At 33.0% G+C, this 21792-nt stretch overlaps 1 protein-coding gene and 2 long non-coding RNA genes across 4 annotated transcripts in view; 2 read left to right on the top strand and 1 right to left on the bottom strand.

Moving 5' to 3' along the window:
• LOC111420769 (SAXO downstream of blistered) overlaps positions 1 to 20901 on the bottom strand; it is a 28155-nt gene extending 7254 nt beyond the window's left edge. The window contains exons 1-3 of the mRNA XM_071198297.1: positions 18030 to 20901; positions 17812 to 17960; positions 52 to 1529 (exon numbers count right to left, since the gene is read on the bottom strand). Of these exons, the coding sequence (XP_071054398.1) occupies positions 52 to 1529; positions 17812 to 17960; positions 18030 to 20789 (4387 nt within the window). The 5' untranslated portion in view covers positions 20790 to 20901. The remainder of the gene's footprint in view (positions 1 to 51; positions 1530 to 17811; positions 17961 to 18029) is intronic.
• Positions 3996 to 5450, top strand: LOC139430870 (uncharacterized). The gene is made up of 3 exons (XR_011641244.1): positions 3996 to 4300; positions 4356 to 4556; positions 4746 to 5450. It is a non-coding gene; the product is annotated as an uncharacterized lncRNA (long non-coding RNA).
• LOC111420329 (uncharacterized) lies at positions 7655 to 8433 on the top strand. 2 transcript variants are annotated; one of them, XR_011641243.1, is made up of 3 exons: positions 7655 to 7827; positions 7892 to 7954; positions 8009 to 8433. It is a non-coding gene; the product is annotated as an uncharacterized lncRNA (long non-coding RNA). The 2 variants fall into 2 exon arrangements; XR_011641242.1 differs by having other exon boundaries at positions 7892 to 8433.
• Positions 20902 to 21792: the final 891 nt, after the last annotated feature.

Here is a 21792-nt window from a genome sequence, read left to right as displayed (position 1 = left end):
ATTTAACAAATTGTATCAAATCAGGATCTTAATATGTAAAAGCTAACTTACCGATAAATATTCCACCAACTGTAATGTTGTCTTCATGTCTGGTGATGTCAGCTCTTTCACCTCTTGTAACGGAGTAATCTTCAATTATCGTTCTTGTCCCAGTAAAATCACCTTCGGGTTTTAAGTTGTCTTGAGGCCTTTTTTGAATTGGTCGTTCAGCCGGTTGCCATTTTTCAGGTGTACGTCCTTCGAATGGACCTTCTGGCTTCAGATTATCTTGTGGTTTCTTAACTGGAGCTCTATCTCCTGGTTGCCAATCTTCAGGATGGCGTTTATAAAATTCTCCTTCAGGTTTGAGATTATCTTGTGGTTTTTTGGGAACTGGACGTTCAGCTGGTTGCCATTTTTCAGGAGTACGCCCCTCAAAAGGACCCTCAGGTTTCAAATTATCTTGCGGTTTCTTAACTGGAGCTCTATCTCCAGGTTGCCATTCTTCTGGGCGACGTTTATCGAAATCTCCTTCGGGTTTTAAATTATCTTGTGGTTTTTTAGGAACTGGACGTTCAGCTGGTTGCCATTTTTCAGGAGTACGCCCCTCAAAAGGACCCTCAGGTTTCAAATTATCTTGTGGTTTCTTAACTGGAGCTCTATCTCCAGGTTGCCATTCTTCAGGACGGCGTTTATCAAAATCTCCTTCTGGTTTAAGATTATCTTGTGGTTTTTTAGGAACTGGACGTTCAGCTGGTTGCCATTTTTCAGGAGTACGCCCTTCAAAAGGACCCTCAGGTTTCAAATTATCTTGTGGTTTCTTAACTGGAGCTCTATCTCCAGGTTGCCATTCTTCAGGACGGCGTTTATCAAAATCTCCTTCTGGTTTGAGATTATCCTGAGGTCTTTTAGGAACTGGACGTTCAGCTGGTTGCCATTTTTCAGGAGTACGCCCCTCAAAAGGACCCTCGGGTTTCAAATTATCTTGCGGTTTCTTAACTGGCGCTCTATCTCCGGGTTGCCATTCTTCTGGGCGACGTTTATCAAAATCACCTTCGGGTTTGAGATTATCTTGTGGTTTTATAGGAGCAGGGCGTTCAGCTGGTTGCCACTTTTCCGGAGTTCGTCCTTCGAAAGGTCCTTCTGGCTTCAAATTATCTTGAGGTTTTTTGACTGGAGCTCTATCTCCTGGTCGCCATTCCTCGGTGCGACGTTTATCGAAATCCCCTTCAGGTTTAAGATTATCCTGAGGTCTTTTAGGCACGGCGCGTTCAGCTGGTTGCCATTTTTCAGGTGTACGCCCTTCGAAAGGACCTTCAGGCTTTAAGTTATCCTCGGGTTTCTTAACCGGTGCTCTATCACCGGGTTTCCATTCCTCTGGTTGTCTTTTAACAAAATCTCCTTCAGGTTTTAAGTTATCCTTTGGAATTTTAATAGGAGCCCTTTCACCTTTCGTTGCGTTATATTCATCTTTGGGCTGACCGATAAACGGACCCTCGAGGTGGAGATGATCGTTGTACTCATCGGGATTATGAGGACAGGTGTGGCGACTGAAAACAAATCACCAAAATTTATTGTTTTTGAACTTAACCAATAAAATTAAAAACGTTTAATTGAAACGTGAAAGATGAAATGTTCGATATATCGATTGTACATTAAGAGTTCACATAAATAAGAAAGTAACTCGATTATTACAATGTCTATGGTTGTAGTAAAAGGGGAAAGTGAGATGGAGGAACTGAATCAATTGTGCGATGAAAGAAAGTTACCTGAACGAATTTGTAGGTCTCAGAACCAAATTCATAAAAATTTTATTATCTATAACCGTGGAAAAAAAAGATTTCAACTAAAACGTTATCTAGTAATACATTGTTTCTAGGAATGCGACAGAATGCGGTGTTGCCCAATCGACGCTTGGCGTCGCACTGGGCTGCTAGACGATGCCCTAGAAAACCCTAAGCACGATATTCCAAATTTAGTAGATCCTATTAACCGAAATGTGCTTTGTTTTCTTGTTGTACGGTTTCGAAAAAAAGTAAATAAAAACTTGAAACTTTTTACCAGTGTGAAGTTACCCATAAATTCCATCCATAAATATAACTTTTTTGCTAATTGTCCGATTTTAGATCATATCATAGTAATGGCGGCGCGAAATTCTAACAATAACGGTAATTAAAAGAGTACGAACGTTATAAACAATCATACCCATAAATATAACTTTTTTGGTAATTGTCCGATTTTAATGTGTGATACCTTTCTAGAAAGGGCTCGTCCTGTAGATCATATCATAGTAATGGCGGCGTAAAATTCTAACAAGAACGGTATTTAAACAATTAAAAAGGTTATAAACAATCATATCCAGAAATATAATTTTTTTGTTAATTGTCTGTAACTAACTAATAACTAATAAATATTACGCGTTTTGTTAATACGAGATGTGTAATAAACGCAAAGTCAAACAAAGTGCCAGAAGAGAGTTGAGAGCTTACGGAACAACAGAAAAGTTGTTAAGAAAGTGATGAATCCAAAAATTAAACATAATTTAACACAAAATTTGACAATCAGCCAGAAAAGTCATTCCTTTATTACCAACAACAACGTTACAATGCCACTTAAATTGCCGAAAGACTATGTAGTAGCCGTGTTCAATAAAGGAAAGTTATACTACAGCAGTTTTCAAACGCTTTTACAGCATAAAAATATCTCTGATATGTACTTAAATAATTTTGTAATAGAATAATATTTTGCAATATTATGTTCAAAGGCATTGGAAGTCAATGTTGCAGACTTAATCACTCATACAATAACATATATGGATCCATTAACATACAATTCACAGTATGAAAATACGACCTTTAACAACAGCCGGGAACATTTAAAACATATTTCGAAAATTAATTAATTGTGGAGTTCTTGTCTGTCATTTGATTGACTGTATATTATCAAATAAACCAGTTAAATCATTCAATGTAGATTCACATAGAAACGTCATTATTGAAACTTTATTAAAAAAAACTCCAACTCATTAAAGAAAAATGTCTCTATTTCGCTGAAGAGGTTCATAATGAATTCAAATGCAAGTAATGCTCGTAGATGGCGCATGATACCTGCAAAAGTAGTTTAGACGAACTGTGTGAATTTTGTAGACACCGACCTTAAACTGTGATGGGGCCTTTACACATTCTTTTTTTGGCTTATTCGATAGTTTAGCAAGACTTCTATTAATTTTTTATTTTTCAAACTGGGCCTTACTTTTTCAAAAAAAAAAATCTTGATCTTACGTGAAAACCTCGTAAACGACACCAAACCTGTTATAGAGGGGATTTTGAATTTTAATATTAATTATTGCAAAAATTAAACAATTTTAGGATCTGAAAATGTTACCAATCCTTCTACTTTTACATACTTTATCGATTTTTTGAAAAATGGTCTTTCTATTCGATTTAGGATAACGGCCCTATACGGTACAATAAAAATGTGCCATGAATTTTTATATACAATTTAATGTAGCAACTAAATGTAACTACAATTAAATTAATAATAATATAATAATAATAATATACCTTTATTTACGTTAAGAAAACAAAAATACAGAGACATAATAGAAAAATCAAAGATAGGCGTAAATAAAGTGCGAAAGAAAGAAAAAATTAACCCCGGCAATATGCCATAAAAAAAAAACCGTGTACATGGACAGAGACATAGCAACTGGCGCAAGCCGGAGTAGCCACCAAAACTGCAGAGCCAGTTTGTGTGTGGCGTTCAGTAGTTAATCTTCATCGATCCATTTATAAAACTTACTTAAAAAAAAACTTTACACAAAACTCTCTGTACCTAATAGAGTTGGTTTACTAACAGAACAAGAAAAAAGAAAACAAAAAAAAACAAGAAAACTAATCAGAAACAAAAAATATATATATATATTATAACCACTAATCTCAACTATTTAATAGTAGTATTTGTTAAACCATAATATGAAAAATGTCCTCAATTTGTGGTTCAGTGAGCTATCTAGCCCACATTTTCGCTGTCCGTTTCAAATTAATGTTTTGCTGATTCAAATTCTTTGATGTTAGAAATTCAATAAACTCATTGTATACCCTAGCCAAATAAAAAGTAAAGTGTTTTTGTGCTATTGATTTATTTGTTCGAATTGCAATGGCAAGCCCGTGAGATGCAGTTCGCGTACAATAACAATGGGCTGGGGATGTTAAATCCCTTTGAGTGTTAACTGCCTTAATCACGACTGTCGTGACATACAACTGTTTTACTGTCATCAAACCAGATTCTTCAAACAACAGTACAGAAGGATAGATACGAGGTTTATGTAACATTACTTTCATAACAAGTTTTTGGGCTGTAATTACTTTTTGTAGGTGATGACCAGCGGACGAACCCCACGCAAGAATATCATATTGTAAGATAGGTTGAACAATTCCATAGTAAAATGTTTTAAGTGTTTTCAAATCACATACATCTCGCAGTCTTTTGAAGATGTAAACACTACGGCGAATCTTATCAACGATTTTTCCCACGTGAGCATCCCACCGCAAGTGGTTGTCAATTAAAACTCCCAGGTAAGTAGTATTTAGTACAGGTGTTATCTTTTTGCAAACACATATGCCATCAGTACAATCACTTTTATGTATCGGGAGGCTCATACAGTTATTATTAGTATTTTTTCTAATGGTAAATTTAATAAAGTTTGTCTTTCCTTCATTCAATGTAAGTTTACTATCCTCCAGCCAACTATTTATCATTTTTAGATCTGCCACCGTCTTATCCTCAACATCAGTCCAGGAAGAACCTTCTACAAATAGAACCGTGTCGTCTGCATACGAAATCGACTGCCCTTTCAGGGATAAAGAAAGCAAGTCATTTATGAACAATATAAACAGAAGCGGACCCAATACGGTTCCTTGCGGCACACCTACATTCACTGAAACCATTGTACTGTAATCCTGCCCAATCTTAACACATTGCATTCTATCCTGCAAGTAGGATTTCAATAACTTCCAGGGAATACCTCTAACCCCATAGATATCCAGCTTCTGTAACAATAAACAATGGTCGACAGTATCGAAGGCTTTAGCCAGATCCAAAAAAACAGCCAAACAAGGTTTGGACTTATCAAAGCTAGATTTAATTTTTGATGTAAGTTCAGCAATAGCTTCAACAAAACCAAACTGATTCTTTGACAGAATATTATTTTCATTAATAAAACAAGTCAGACGCACTTTTAAAAGTTTTTCTAAGATTTTACTAAAATTGTTTACCAAGGAAATAGGTCTGTAGTTTGACGTAGACTGTGAATCCCCACCCTTAAAAACCGGAACAACAACCGCCGTTTTCAATGCTTTAGGAAAATACCCCTGTTCGAAACATCTATTGAAAGTTGACTACTTATACAATTTTGTTTAATTGATCTCATTTTGTAAATAATTGTTGTAGCGAGTTTTAGATAATTATTATCTTTACAGAAAAATTATATAATCTACAGTTGACTTGTCGTTAATAATAATGAATTATAGTATTTTATTAATATACTGTGTTTTTACTTATTATAAAAGTCGGACAATTACTAACAATGTTTAAAGGACTAAGAATATAATTATTTATAACGTTTTTAATCATTTAATTACCCTTATTATTAGAATTTCGCGCCGCCATTACTATGACATGATCTATAGGAAGAACCCTTTCCAAAAAAGTATTACACATTAAAATCGGACAATTAACAAAAAAGTTATATTTATGGGTAAGATTGTTTATAACGTTTTTACTCGTTTAATTACCGTTATTGTTAGAATTTCGCGCCGCCATTATTATGATATGATCTACAGAACGAGCCCTTTCCAAAAAGGTATCACACATTAAAATCGGACAATTAACAAAATTCAATAAATCTCATAGAAACGATGAAAATTCTTTATTTAGATTTGTTTCAGTGCGACATGTTTCGATTTAACAATCTTCTTCAGGCACGACTGAGAAACACATAAATACATTGCATTATATAATAAATCGTTCCGCGAGAGGTAAGCATATAATAGATAAAGGCGCGGGATTGGTCATTCTGGACAAAATTACATACATCGATAAAACCTTAGACTTTTTTAAAGACAATAACATCAATGAAATAAAATCTAACCCCACTAACAATTTTAATAACAATCTAAAGAAATATATAAAAGACAATCTACAGTTTTTGCTAAAATTTGGAATCACACAGTATAACAGTTTCGAGATGAATCCGCTAATACCGTCTATGAAAAGTTTAATAAAGCTACATAAAAAAGAAAAAAGCATTAGACCCATTATAGGAAATCTTAATACCCCTACTAACAAAATTGCTAAACACCTACAAACATTTTTATTTAAAACTTTCAATAATACTTTTAAATACAATATTAAGAATTCAACAGAGCTGATTAAAAAATTAAAAGATTTTAAACTTCACGATAAAGATAAACTTCTCTCTTTTGATATCAAAAACCTCTACACTAATATACCCATAGAAGAAACGATAAAAATTATTAAGACATATCTCATGAATAACCAAATTTCTTTGGAGCTAGACGAACTGGAGATTGATAGTTTCCTTAATGTTTTGAAACATACATGTAATCAAAACTTTTTCACGTTTAATAATAAATACTATAAAATGAAAGATCGGGTATTATAGCGGATATTATTGTTAATCACTTTGAAACCACACTTTTTTCGGATAAGTTTAAAACGTTCACAAAAGATATTTCTTTCTATGCCAGATATGTCGACGATATTTTTATAATTTACAAAGGTAACCCCGCCAAATTAATAGCCCTTCACAATATCTTCAATAATATTAATAACTTAAAATTCACTATAGAAACTGAAAATTCACAAAGATGTCTTAGTTTCCTAGATGTCCGGATCCAAAGAGATAATAAAAACAATAAAATGATATTTGATATATACTCAAAACCAACTACCACTGATATACTCATTCCAAAAAACTCTTATTGTAGCAAACAACATAAATACGCTAGCTTTAGGTTTCTATTTAATAGGTTATACAATATACCACTTAACGATAATAATTTGAAAAAAGAAATCATAAGAATAGTTTCATTAGCTAAAAACAATTTATACTCTATAAAAGACCTACAAACAATATACAATAAAGTGCACCTGTCACAGATAAAAAAGAAGATTTACCCACATTACACCCAAGTTTAGAAAATAAGTTAACTAGGAATCTGAATAAGTTCAACATATGCCCCGCCTTTATCTCCAATAATTGTAAGCCAGTTCTTCAACTTATGAACAATAAATCAAAACGAACAGAGTGGTGTCTATAAAATAGAATGCACGGGATGTGATGGGATCTATGTGGGACAAGCAGGCCGTAATATTAAGATACGCTATAAGGAACATATGACCAAAAAAACTTCCGCAGTTTACAAGCACGTCAAACAAAGCAAACATGAAATCCCATTTGAAAACATTAAACTACTAAAAAATGTCAAAAAATCTAACGAAATGAACCTATTAGAAGACTTTACATTCACAAATTTAAAGACAAAAATCTACTCAATGACACTTCAGACCTCAACCCATACAGAAATTTCCTTCAATTCATATAATTTGAGTAGTAATCCAATCATCAACAGCTAATTTTCAAATCCAAACAATTGCCATCTCCCTGCCTATGCAATGCACATGCCCCAAATGGACCATAATACATTTCTGCATTCTACATCAAGCCCTCAGTCCAACCTCAATCACGCAATGAACCACCTGTTGTGACTTAAATTTTGGATCTGTTTAATTGATTACGAAGATCACAGATTTTTTCCCAATAACGTAAGTTCACATAATAAATTCTACCCCTTCTTCTTTTAATCGATGAAATATCTTGTTCTTTCAGATGATTCACCTCCTCTATTGTATTAAATAAATTTTAACACGTGATCTAAATTTAACGATGAAAGTAAGACGCCATTTTCCTCTCAATTTTCTGTACTGATTCGATGTCTTATTTCAGAATTTTTAACATTCCCCTTTACATTCCCTAACAATTTATTTCTTTTATGAACCCTATAAACATACAATTAACCTATTGAGACCTAAATAAACCCACATATATATATAAAAAAATCCCTTTAAACCGTAATTACTCCAAATAATTGACTTAAATTGGATAAAGAAAAATATTTTTGGTCTACTTCCCCTACTGGTACAATGTTTTTAAGGAAATCCATCAAAATAGAACATCTGTACATTTCAACTGATTGACGGTAAAATTAAAAAAGAATTTTTATTATAATTATGTTTTATATGCTTACCTCTCGCGGAACGATTTATTATATAATGCAATGTATTTATGTGTTTCTCAGTCGTGCCTGAAGAAGATTGTTAAATCGAAACATGTCGCACTGAAACAAATCTAAATAAAGAATTTTCATCGTTTCTATGAGATTTATTGAATTAATACTTACGATGAACACCGAATCCACTTTAACAAAAATTAACAAAATAGTTATATTTATGGATATGATTGTTTATAACGTTTTTAATTGTTTAAGTAGGGTAGACTGGGTACGGTTGTGCCAGGGTACGGTTGTGACAATCGCAATTGTAGCGAAACTATATGGACAACTGGGGTGGGTGCAAGAGGAAAGAGGTGCGATTTGAATGTCTAAACGTGTTTCACAGTACTGCGTCAGCCATCGCGCTACATTAACGCTAGCAGAGGCCTTCATTACTTTTTAACGGTCATAAGTAAGTATTTTGATTCAATTTCTTTTAATAATTGTTGTTATATGTGTACAGATAGAGTAATGACTGTTTTTCCTCATTATAAGCTAAACATTAGTAGTTATATAGCAGTAATTACTTTGTACGTAGATTATTTTGTATTGTCATGGCGATTGTTTTTTTGCGAAGGAGTGCGTTGGGTACGGTTGTGACATATTTCTTGGGTTGGGTTGTGACACGTAAAATTTTGTTTTTTTTTGCTTTTAGATGCCCAGAAAACGCTTGAGGAAGACCGAAAGAGGGCAGTGTGACATAACAAAATATGAAGACGCTTATAAAGAAGTGAAACGCGGAACTTCTTTACGAAAAGCTGCGGAAATGCACGAAGTTAATCGCATGTCTTTGTTACGATATATTCGCAAACGCGATGGGGCCGATGGGGATCACAATGAAGACAGCATCCGTATGGGGTATGTCGCTCATAATAAAGTATTCTCTGAGAAGCAAGAACAGCAGCTGTCAAGATATATAACACGTTGCGCAGAAATATATTTTGGCCTTTCTCCTAAAGAGGTACGTAAGTTAGCTTTTGAGCTGACTACCAAATACAAACTCAAGCGGCCTGGTACTTGGGATGAGAATGAAATGGCAGGTGAGGAATGGTTTCGTTCATTCATGAATAGAAATCCTTCACTGTCTGTTCGTGTGGCTCAAGCTACTAGCCTTTCTAGAGCAACAAGCTTTAACAAAACAAATGTGGAAGCTTTTTATGACAATTTGCAAACTGTTATGGACAGGCACACCTATGAACCACAGGATATATACAATGTTGACTAAACAGGCGTCACTACCGTCCAAAAACCTGATAAAGTCGTAGCTAGACGTGGCATACGACAAGTGGGATCCCTTACTTCAGCTGAACGAGGCACACTAGTGACGGTTGCGTTTGCAGTAAATGCCTTGGGCAATGCTATGCCTCCTTTATTTGTATTTCCACGAGTCCGTTATCACGATCATTTTGTTCGCAACGGACCAATAGGATCGATTGGTACTGCAAATCCTTCAGGATGGATGCAAGATGCATCGTTCCTAGTATTTCTCGAACATTTTAAGAAGTTCTCTAATGCTTCTCCAACACATAGAGTCTTGCTAGTGCTGGATAACCATTCTTCGCATATCCATATTAATACATTGGATTTTTGCAAAGAAAATGGAATCACTTTGCTTTCATTTCCTCCACACTGCTCGCATAAACTTCAGCCTTTGGATCGATCTGTTTTCGGACCCTTGAAAAAAGCTATAAATACTGCTTGTGATGGATGGATGCGGAGTCATCCTGGAAAAACAATGACAATCTACGATATACCAGGTATTATCAAAACTGCTATGCCTCTGGCTTTCACTCAAGCGAACGTTCAGGCTGGTTTTTGCAAAACTGGTATTTATCCGTATAATCGTAATACATTCCAAGAAATTGACTTTGCACCATCTTATGTAACTGACAGACTAAATCCTGACACTGGTGAAAACAATCCTGACAGTGGAGGAAACAATCATGTAGCTAACAATGAAATACTACCGCATCTAACACAAGAATTTGGCTTTTCACAATCCTTCGAAAGAAACGGACCAAGCCTTCACGCTGGGGAGAACAATCCTAACGGTGAAATACCGCCACTTTCAGCTTCCTTATTGGGCGAATCTTTAATTTCAAATCCAAGTAATGTTCAGCCAATTGTGTCATCCTCAGGCATGCCACCTGTTTTTTCTCCTGAAATTGTTCGACCTTTTCCGAAGGCCCCCCAAAGAAAGACAAGAGGTTCCAGAACCAAAAAGTCGACCATCTATACAGATACGCCTGAAAAGGAGGCTGTCAGGCAAGAATATGAAGAAAAAGAAAAACGGATGAAGGCGAAGCAGGTAAAAAAAAATCTTACTGAACCAAAAGGAAAAAGGAAAGCAAAGAAAAGGAAAATATCACCACCGTCATCGGACGAAGAAGAGTATTTCTGTCTGGTTTGTGCAAGCGCATATTCTGCAAGTAGGGCTGGCGAAAAGTGGATCAAATGCCAAGGAAAATGTGAGCTTTGGTCACACTTAAAGTGCACAGGTGGTAGTCGCCATTACATTTGTCATAACTGTGATGAGTCTGGCTAGATCTCAGTATCTTAGTTTTCAGTTTTTAGAACCAAGGATTAACCTTAGATTTCTTCCGTTTTTTTATGTTTATTTTTTCTCGAAGGAGATATTTTTAGCTCTTTGTTTCACTGATTTAGATATACCATTTATTAATATTGTTTTGCATTTTGACACAGTTACTATGATGTATAATTAGATATGTTTTTTGACTCATCGTACTATGAAGACTGTTATAATAATTATAGATGTATATTACTCGCAATAAAAGATTTTAGACGATTTTGGTGTATTTTTGAACTTGTCACTACCGACCCCAAGCACTGTCACAACCGCCCCTGGGATGTGGTCGGTTGTGACATTTTTTCTTTTTTTTCTAATTTGCTCCTATGAGTTAACCATTGTAGTTAGTGACCAGATTTTAGTATTTACTTGTTGACAAATGTACACTTTACTATAAAAACTACTTTCTGTCAGCTAACTGACATACTAACAGAATTATGCGCGATCAAATGAAAATTGTCACAACCGTACCCAGTCTACCCTACCGTTATTGTTAGAATGTCGCGCCGCCATTACTATGACATGATCTACAGGACGAACCCTTTCCAAAAAGGTATCACATATTTAAATCGGACCATTAACAAAAAAGTTATTCTTATGGATATGATTTTGCTTTTCAAAGAACCGCCTGGCGCCACGTACGTCTGGAAACAGGTTCGTGTTTTGTTGCATTTTTCTAATTACCCATATGATTTAGCGACGACCAAAATTCACTGTTGTGTAGAAAACAGTATATGCATTCTGATTTGGTAATCATACCTGATATTATGTTAATTAGTTTTCAATTTTTGGGACTCTAAAGTTAGAGAATTTTCTTATATATTTTACTGTTTTTCGCGGAATTTAAGGTGTTCCCGCCCAAAATCTGAGCCGCCAAAACTATGTTAGGTCCTACTCTACGAGATCTTTCTAATGAGCTATTAATCATTAAAATCGATACACAAACAAAAAAGTTTTTTTTATGGATAGAATTTATGGGTAACTTCACACGGGTAAACTTTTTTTGAAACCTTTCACGTCAGAATTAAGTAAACGATAACACCCAAAAACAGAAGTGTTTTTATACAAGAAATCCTTGTCCCATTAAATCATTTTCAGAGAAACGTATGTGACGAGCCGTACATGGTAAGTATACTTGAGATGTATTTAGGTCGACGAAGAATAAGAAGAAAAGAGAACGCCGAGAATTGGTGATGGTGAGAAATACGCACGAAGATAAAAATTTAGCCGCCACCACAAAAAAAATTAAGTCATTGTTAAGAATAAATTGTTATTAATGATTCTAAAAAGAATTGCGGAAACCGCGTGACATCATCTTCTTCAGTTGACTGTTCTTATTATTGTTCAAATCTTTACCGAGAAATCATTTTGCGAAAAGTAGAACGTTAGCAAATTAGTAAACTGTCGGTTAATTTCCGGTTCGTGTTGAAATGTTTACATAATACTAGAATGAAGGACGATAAAAGATAATTTCTATACCTCACGTACATAAAAATAATGCCTAAAAATAGTTTATTATACATTAACATTTCATACTGAGTTTTTATTCCATTGTTTGTCTATTACGTAAAGTTACCACATTTACTTAAATTTCAAAGCACGCATTTTATTGCAAAGAAGAAAAAGGTAAGCAATTCTAAAATCCATTAGTATTGAAATATGAATCGATATTTATAACTAATTCAGATTTATCATGAATAATTTAAAAATAGTCTTTCGAATAACTAGAACAAATGAAATAAAACCTACCAACATCCTATTATATCTTTTAACTTCTTAAGAATTGATTACTTTTAATCCCACCATCCACCTATACACAATCATTTCCGCCAACGCAAAAGACCTCGTCTCACCGAATTGAGTTCGAAACGGTACATTTCGAGGGCGTCCAAGCCTTATTCGCGTGAGGACGTGACCTCAGACTTGTGTCTCGGAGAACCACGCGAAGAAAGTGAACATATTTGGCGATGATCCATGGCCTATTTAACCTTTAATCCTTACATAAAACTTTAATCTCCTTATCCTTTACAATACAATTTTCATTCGAGATTAACCTAAAAAAGAGACGATTGTCCGTGATGCATTCGAGCATATTCGCCGAATAATTAAACGTGACGTCACGTGCAGAACCAAATTCGAAATACCACTATTGGAGTCTTTAGGAGAAATGCGTTTCTTGGCAAACAGGTTTTGTAACCGAAGGCTTGGACGTTTAAATACGGCGATGATGTCATTTTCTGTCCTACCTTCTTATGGTTATCGAATTTAAGAGTACGAGGATTATTTTAGTTGTTTTCTCTGTTTTATTAATGAAAATTTTATGGCGATAAACCCAATGACCTATTTATATTTATTAAAAGTATTTTGTTGAAATATGGTAATTAGTTTGAATTAAAGAGTTTACATGATGTATTTATTGATTGCTTGCGAATTACGTGAAGAGAATTGACGAAGAAAGGAACTAAGTGACAAGAATATTGAAGTATTTTTTATGGGTATTTATAAAGTGAAGGAGAGATGTTAATTAAATCAAGAAACTTTTTTTAATCCAAGCAATCAGAAAGCTGTATGTCATAAAAAGCATACAGTTCCTGTAATCCCATGGTTTACTTACTAATGAAAGAAGTAATAAAACCAGTTTAAACACAGAGCAGCTGTTCAAAGAGTCTTGGAAGCCATTAAATATAAGACAGAGTGGGTGAAAGTGCCTCAAAAGCATTTGGATATATTAAGATATATTTTGATAACGGCTGAAAGGCTTCAGATAAGGTCGGTTAACATGGATAATAATCGTCTACACAACAATAAGAGCTAGTAGTAGAGGCACATTTAGGGGGCCCAAAAGCGAATGGTCATTTAGACTTGGAGAAGAGTAGTTGTAGCAGTTTATATATCACCTCGATTTATATACAATGGTGTTATGGCCAAAAACGTAAACAACTATCTTTGACAGATTTAACTCTCTGACTAGTTGTCTGAAGCAACTAGTTTTAATTATTATACAGCGCTAGATCAAGAACTAGAATCATTCGATTCTAGTGACAGTGCAAGTGTAAAACTATAACTAACACTATACCTAGAACTAGAATCATTCGGGTTTAGCCGTCTTTAGAGACGTCCGGCTAAACCCAAATGATTCTAGTTCTAGGTTTTATTCTCTATATTTTGCCATGAGTTTTACCAATATTTTTCCAATCCAACCCAACAATTATTATACATCATTTTAAAGAGAAAGCTTTGAGCTTTAATTTAGAATAAGTCTCATTCCTTAATTTCAATAAAAACGGCTTCCAGAAATTTTTAAATTAGCATCTTTTTTGACACTTTTAATACGAAAATGTAAGTTTTATTTCAACATTTTTTTTTAAAATATTTTTCCCATCCAACCCAACAATTATTATACATCATTTTAAAGAGAAAGCTTTGAGCTTTAATTTAGAATAAGTCTCATTCCTTAATTTCAATAAATACGGCTTCCAGGAATTTGTAATTTATTATCTTTTTTTACACTTTTAAGTTTTACGAAAATGTAAGTTTTATTTCAACATTTTCTTTCTCAATATTTTTCCAATCCAACCCGACAATTATTATATATTATTCTAAAGAGGAAGCTTTAAGCTTTAATTTAGAAAAAGTCTTATTCCTTAATTTCAATAAATACGGCTTCCAGGAATTTTTAAATTAGCATCTTTTTTGACACTTTTAGGTTATACGAAAATGTAAGTTTTATTTCAACATTATTTTTTTTAATATTTTTCCCATCCAACCCAACAATTATTATACATCATTCTAAACAGAAAGCTTTGAGCTTTAATTTAGAAAAAGTCTTATTCCTTAATTTCAATAAATACGACTTCCAGGAATTTTTAATTTATTATCTTTTTTTACACTTTTAAGTTTTACGAAATGTAAGTTTTATTTCAACATTTTTTTTCTCAATATATTTCCAATCCAACCCGACGATTATTATATATTATTCTAAAGAGGAAGCTTTAAGCTTTAATTTAGAAAAAGTCTTATTCCTTAATTTCAATAAATACTTCTTCCAGGAATTTTTAAATTAGCATCTTTTTTGACACTTTTAGGTTATACGAAAATGTAAGTTTTATTTCAAAATTTTTTTTTTTAATATTTTTCCAATCCAACCCAACAATTATTATACATCATTTTAAAGAGAAAGCTTTGAGCTTTAATTTAGAATAAGTCTCATTCCTTAATTTCTATAAATACGGCTTGCAGGAATTTTTAAATTAGCATCTTTTTTAACGTTTTTAAGTTATACGAAAATGTAAGTTTTGTTTCAACATTTTTTTTGTCAATATTTTTCCAATCCAACCCAACGATTATTATACATCATTTTCAAGAGGAAGCTTTGAGCTTTAATTTAGAATAAGTCTCATTCCTTAATTTCAATAAATACGGCTTCCAGGAATTTTTAAATTAGCATCTTTTTTGACACTTTTAGGTTATACGAAAATGTAAGTTTTATTTCAAAATTTTTTTTTTAATATTTTTCCAATCCAACCCAACAATTATTATACATCATTTTAAAGAGAAAGCTTTGAGCTTTAATTTAAAATAAGTTTCATTCCTTAATTTCAATAAACACGGCTTCCAGGAATTTTTAAATTAGCATCTTTTTTGACATTTTTAGGTTATACGAAAATGTAAGTTTTATTTCAACATTTTTTTTCTCTATATTTTTCCAATCCAACCCAACAATTATTATACATCATTTTAAAGAGAAAGCTTTGAGCTTTAATTTAGAATAAGTCTTATTCCTTAATTTCAATAAATACGGCTTCCACGAATTTTTAAATTAGTATCTTTTTTGACATTTTTAGGTTATACGAAAATGTAAGTTTTGTTTCAACATTTTTTTTCTCAATATTTTTCCAATCCAACCCAACAATTATTATAGATCATTTTAAAGAGAAAGCTTTGAGCTTTAATTTAAAATAAGTTTCATTCCTTAATTTCAATAAACACGGCTTCCACGAATTTTTAAATTAGTATCTTTTTTGACATTTTTAGGTTATACGAAAATGTAAGTTTTATTTCAAAATTTTTTTTCTCTATATTTTTCCAATCCAACCCAACAATTATTATACATCATTTTAAAGAGAAAGCTTTCAGCTTTAATTTAGAATAAGTCTCATTCCTTAATTTCAATAAATACGGCTTCCACGAATTTTTAAATTAGTATCTTTTTTGACACTTTTAGGTTATACGAAAATGTAAGTTTTGTTTCAACATTTTTTTTCTCAATATTTTTCCAATCCAACCCAACAATTATTATAGATCATTTTAAAGAGAAAGCTTTGAGCTTTAATTTAAAATAAGTTTCATTCCTTAATTTCAATAAACACGGCTTCCAGGAATTTTTAAATTAGCATCTTTTTTGACATTTTTAGGTTATACGAAAATGTAAGTTTTATTTCAACATTTTTTTTCTCTATATTTTTCCAATCCAACCCAACAATTATTATACATCATTTTAAAGAGAAAGCTTTGAACTTTCATTTAGAATAAGTCTCATTCCTTAATTTCAAGAAATACGGCTTCTAGGAATTTTTAAATTAGTGATAGTGCGGTTAAGACGGTCAAAAACTCAGGGTTGACCTATGTTGCATTTTATGTGGAACAGTGCAAATGCATAGTAGTTTCGCAATTATGGATACAGCATTCATATATTGCGAGTTATATGAAATTCCCGGTATACCTTGGAGTAATGAGTCATAATTGAGGTTGAAGCAAAGTTTACGAGTCAAAATGAGAAATCTTCTCTGTTCAATTCAATACAAATTTTGAATTGGGTGGTTAATACCCTTAGTATAGTTTTGAGGTTGTTTAATAAGAATAATAACAGAGTATTATATAAAATATCTAAGTTATTATAACACAATTATTCCAAAAATAAAAAATGGATTATCTTCAATCAAGCGTTTTTCCATAAATTATAGCCCTTACTGAATTTTTAAATGCATTCCTTAGAACTCAGATTTTTAAAATAAACATTATTTTTAGTAACAGCCAGTATTTGTTTTAGAATGTAAAATATGTTTTAGTTCTTTAACACATTTCTTAGAACCTTGATGATAATATTTTAAAAATAACTTAAAAAAATATGATATCACCGCATTCCATAAAAGGAAAAATGAAATTTTCAGAATGTTAACTCCCACTCATTAAAGTCATTGTGGTATTACCACAAACAAACCACGTCAACAATTATTGCATTAATTTACGACATAGATTGCTTATAATGTAGAAATTTTACTTGTTTTCTGATAAGTTATAATAAAATGGAATAATATTGACTTTATAATTTTTATACACATGAATTAGCAATTTTCCAACATGTAATTTCCACTCCCATCTAATTAAATAATGTACCGGTTACAATTTTTTTTTTATAAAACCAAGCGTTCAACTCGGCAACAATTAAAACTGATTCTGTTAGTACCTCCATTCTCGACGTAACACTTAGAATTGACAATACTTAATCTTTCTGACCTTCCCTTTCATCATGAAAACGACGACCACACGATTCGCCTTCATAAATACATACGTGGTCAAGTCTCTTTGTGTGAGTGTGTAACCGTGTACATGCACGCGTGTGGCATATTTGTGGTGATTAGAAAATTGCCAACGCCGTGATGCAATCGGCTTTAAATAACTTTTGAGGAAAATAACCAAATTAGGAATAAATCGAAACGATTCAATCACTTCTAAAATTATTTTAAGTCTATGATATCAAATAAATTTCTTCAAGCTTTTAAAAAATGGTTCACGGTTGGGTGAGAGGAAACAAACTCGTGATGTCTCGATACGGTTTGATGAACAATGTAAATTTTACGGTATTCAGTTGTGAACGAAAAAAAAACTCACCCGCAAGTGCATAATTCACAAATACATTGTTCTTTTAAAGGTGGACGATAATGTTTGTCGGGTTTCGTTTCCTCCTTGACCGTCTTCACGATGTTGATGACCTTGTTATCGGTAAACCGATCGATTTTCGTAACATTCTCGACGTGTTCCTTTAGAAAATTTGGAAAATAGCGAAAATTAGAACGATATTGTTAAATCGATAAGCGAAAAATACTCACAATGTCCTTTATATCGACAATATTTTCCACCACGTGTACGTCCTTCCTGTCGACCTTACTGACAAAATCTTTAATATCGCTAAAAATTTCTTTATCAGTAACGATCGTTTTAGTTTTAGGTCCCAAATCTTTTCTTGGTTTATCATCAATTTTCTTTGGTCCATCTTTCGTCGAATCATATTTATCGGTAGTCGTGTAATGTTCAACAGTTTTTTTTACATCTTCGAATTTTTGATCGTCTTTAATTAGGGTGGTTTTTGAATCTTTTAAATTTGTTACAGTTTCAAAAGATTCGGTGATTGTTTTTGTATCGTGAAAGCGATCGATTTCATCTAATCCTGGTCCTCTAGGGTGTTGTATATCATCTGGTCTTTTAAGGCGTTTTCCATCAATAACAACATATTCAGTGATATCTTGGTTATCGATGATCGTTTTCGAATCGGTGAAAGATTGTTTCGTTGTTTGATATTTTTCGTCGATTTTCATCGTTGATATTTCATCTGGTCGTAATTTTCGAGTGCGTGGACGTCTTACACCTCCAATGATAACATATTCGGTTATTACTTTATCATCAATGGAATCAACGGTTTTTGAAACATCCGTTTTTGATTTTTCAATGTTTGTTTTTAAATCTTTTGATTTAGTTTTTGTATCATCGATAATAACGTAATCAATTAATTCTTTATCATCAACAATTTTACTCGTTACCTTTTCTTTATCAATAAAAGTCTTTGTATCAGATGAAATTTTTGAAGTTTTTATATCAATATTTTTTGAAATTCCTGATTCTTGATCGATTAATTTTGTTGATACATCTTCCGGTGTTTTCTTGCGTCCTTTTCTGTCCGGCGATTTTCTCTCGGGTGATTTTTCGGGTTTTCTCATTGGAGTTTTTCGATCGGGTGATTTCGATGGGCTTCTTTTTTGTGGCGTTTCATAAATAAATTTACCGTTCCATCCCGTTTTTCCATAATTACGATCATTCGAATAAATTACATCGGTTTCTTGGGTGTCGGTCTTAATAACTTTTCCTCGAGTACCAATCGTATTTTGTACAGCTGTTGTATCGTAAACGTTCTTAACAACAGTTCCAGAAGAATCGTAAGAATGTCCGTAAAAATTTTTCGAATCAGTTGCTGTTTGTTGATTTCTAATTTTTGATGTATCAACATAATTTTCATCAACATATCTTACGTTTGTTGAATCTTGAACTCCTTCAACAGTTTCTAATCTTCTTAAATCAGTTTTATCATCGATGTTTTTTGAATAATCTGTTGGGACTCCACTTACGTATTTTTTAGTTTGTGAGAAATCTTTAGTTTTTAAATCATAATCATCAGATTTAATTCGTTGAGATTCTTCCAATGTTTGTTTTGAAATATTTGATGAAGAAACTACATTTTTTTCATCAACATATCTTTTATCAACATATTTTGTTGTACTCTCAGAAACATCTTGATTATTATCAGATCTGCTTCGAACGGTATAATTTTCAGTATCTCTTAATTTTTGACTATCAAGTATTTTGGTATCAAAATCATTTTCTTCTTTTATAATATTACCTTTTGAATCGTAATAAATGGTTGTTGTTAAAATAGTGGTGGTCCCCGGTGTGGTTCTTATCGGTAATTTTTCAATGGTGTCTGCTTTAGTAACATCAACATCTGTATCAGTCTTTAAAATGTTACCTTTAGAATCATAATAAGTGGTTGTGGTTGTTATGATGGTTTCTGAACATCCATCACCAACCGCTTGAATATCTTCGTTTTGGGTGGAACTTGATGTTGTTGATTTTGAAATTGTTTTTGACGATGTTGCTTTGGATGAAGTTTCTGTTTTTGATAACATCTTCTTCTCTTCTTTTTCGGTTTTAGATAAGGACTTTTTTGACGACACATCTAATCCTTGATCTATTCTCTTTAAATCTACGTCTTCGTTTAAATAATGCGATGTTGATTCGATTTGACCGTGTTTATGAACTTCTCTGCCTGCTTCGGATGATTTTATTTTCGGTTTTTGCAAATCTGGATTAGCGGAATCGTATTCTAAACTTTCCTTTGTTGATTTTTGTTTGTAATGAACTTCCGGGACTATATCGGTTCCCGATTTCATCGATAAATGTTCTTCGTTACTAGAAGCATCGGCGAATTCGGTTTCGTGGTGTTTGCGATCTACAATTCTTTCTTTTCCGTCGACTATTTCAACGACGTAACTACTGGAAGAACTTTTTTGTTTGTAAGATTTCTTTTGGGATGCAGAAGAACTTTGCTCATAAACGAATTTGCCGTTCCAAGCGGAATCATTTTTATTAACCACCTTTAGTTCTTCTCTCGGTTCATGAACTATGTAAGTCTCATCCGTAGCTGCAGAAATTTGCGATAAATTCGATGTTGATTGATTTAGAGTTGAACTAATTTGTTGAATATTACTAGCAAAATTGGAAGACTGATCTTGATTCACGTGATGTCTATATTCAGTACTAGTAGCACCCGATTCTTCGTATTTAGTAATTTTTTCACCGTGAGGGAGAGATTCCGTAACTGTATAAGAAACAACATTTGAACTTACGGGTAAATGGGAAATATCGGAGATTTGAAGGCTGGATGCTGACGAAGATTTGGATAAGGCCTCTTGGTGATGTTTAACTTCTTTACGAGAACTTTGAACTGTAGTCGAAGACGATGTGGTCGCACTACTACTACTTTGCTGTTTTTTCTTCGTTGTGCTACTCGCACTTGTAGTCGATTTGGTTACTGTCATCTTTTTTCTTGGCACCGAATGCCCTGCTTGTTCACTGCGAGAGATCCGCCGTTAACTGAAGAGGACCGATCGGCCGCGGTGGCATTTCAACCTACACACACATTCCCACCTCGACTCAAACCACTAAACAACACAGTACGAGTTGAGACGAAATAAAATTTAATACGAATAACCAAATGAGGTTTCTTATCTATTGAGTGAATTTGTTTGTCGTTTAAGGCCAGGGATTCTTTCACTATTTAAGATAACTTTATTTAATCATTAGGAACTCCTTGTTTCTTCAAATATATTTATATAATAGTAAATTATTGATAAACGATCGTTGTATTTATCACATTTAAGAAGTGTTACGTGTTAATTCCGGTTTTCTTTATCAGTTGGTCGTTGTTAAATAAATATAATTATTTAAAAAAATTATTTCGCTCAAACAACCCACTTTCTGCTATCGTCCCACTCAAAAATCCTTATAAGCAGTACATTCATGCAAAATCAAGAATCGATGAATCACATCTTTATTTCTTGATTCAGGTAGAAAGTGAGTAAGAAATAGTAGGTGGTATTAAAAAAAATATCTTCCAAAAGAAACATAAATAAGAGCCTGAAATAAAGTTCCAATCCATTTTCGAAGAGTAACAATAAATTAATTACTCCATTTTTGTAAAAATCAAATTTTATATAACCAAAAAAATCATTCAAACATATTTCGAGTATTCCAAATACAAATATGATCATTTTCATAAACATTTATAGGTACAAGATGATGAAAATGAGCGGAGAAGAATCATCTGGTGTTAAAGTTATGACGTCGCGACAACCTACATAATAAACCAAGTTGGAAAGTGATTGGTGGATTTGCGATGTAATTCGTAATCAACCCGATTCTGTGTTATAACAACTTAAGTACATATTCAGTGATTACTAATTGTTGCAATATTTGTTAAGTAATTAAAATTATCTAGTTAAATATTTAAAAATTATCTAGGACGGAAGTTTAATATTTCAC

Source organism: Onthophagus taurus, chromosome 7, assembly GCF_036711975.1.
Source record: "Onthophagus taurus isolate NC chromosome 7, IU_Otau_3.0, whole genome shotgun sequence".
Classification (NCBI taxonomy): Eukaryota; Metazoa; Arthropoda; class Insecta; order Coleoptera; family Scarabaeidae; genus Onthophagus; species Onthophagus taurus.
This window is presented reverse-complemented; position numbering and strand designations above follow the sequence as displayed.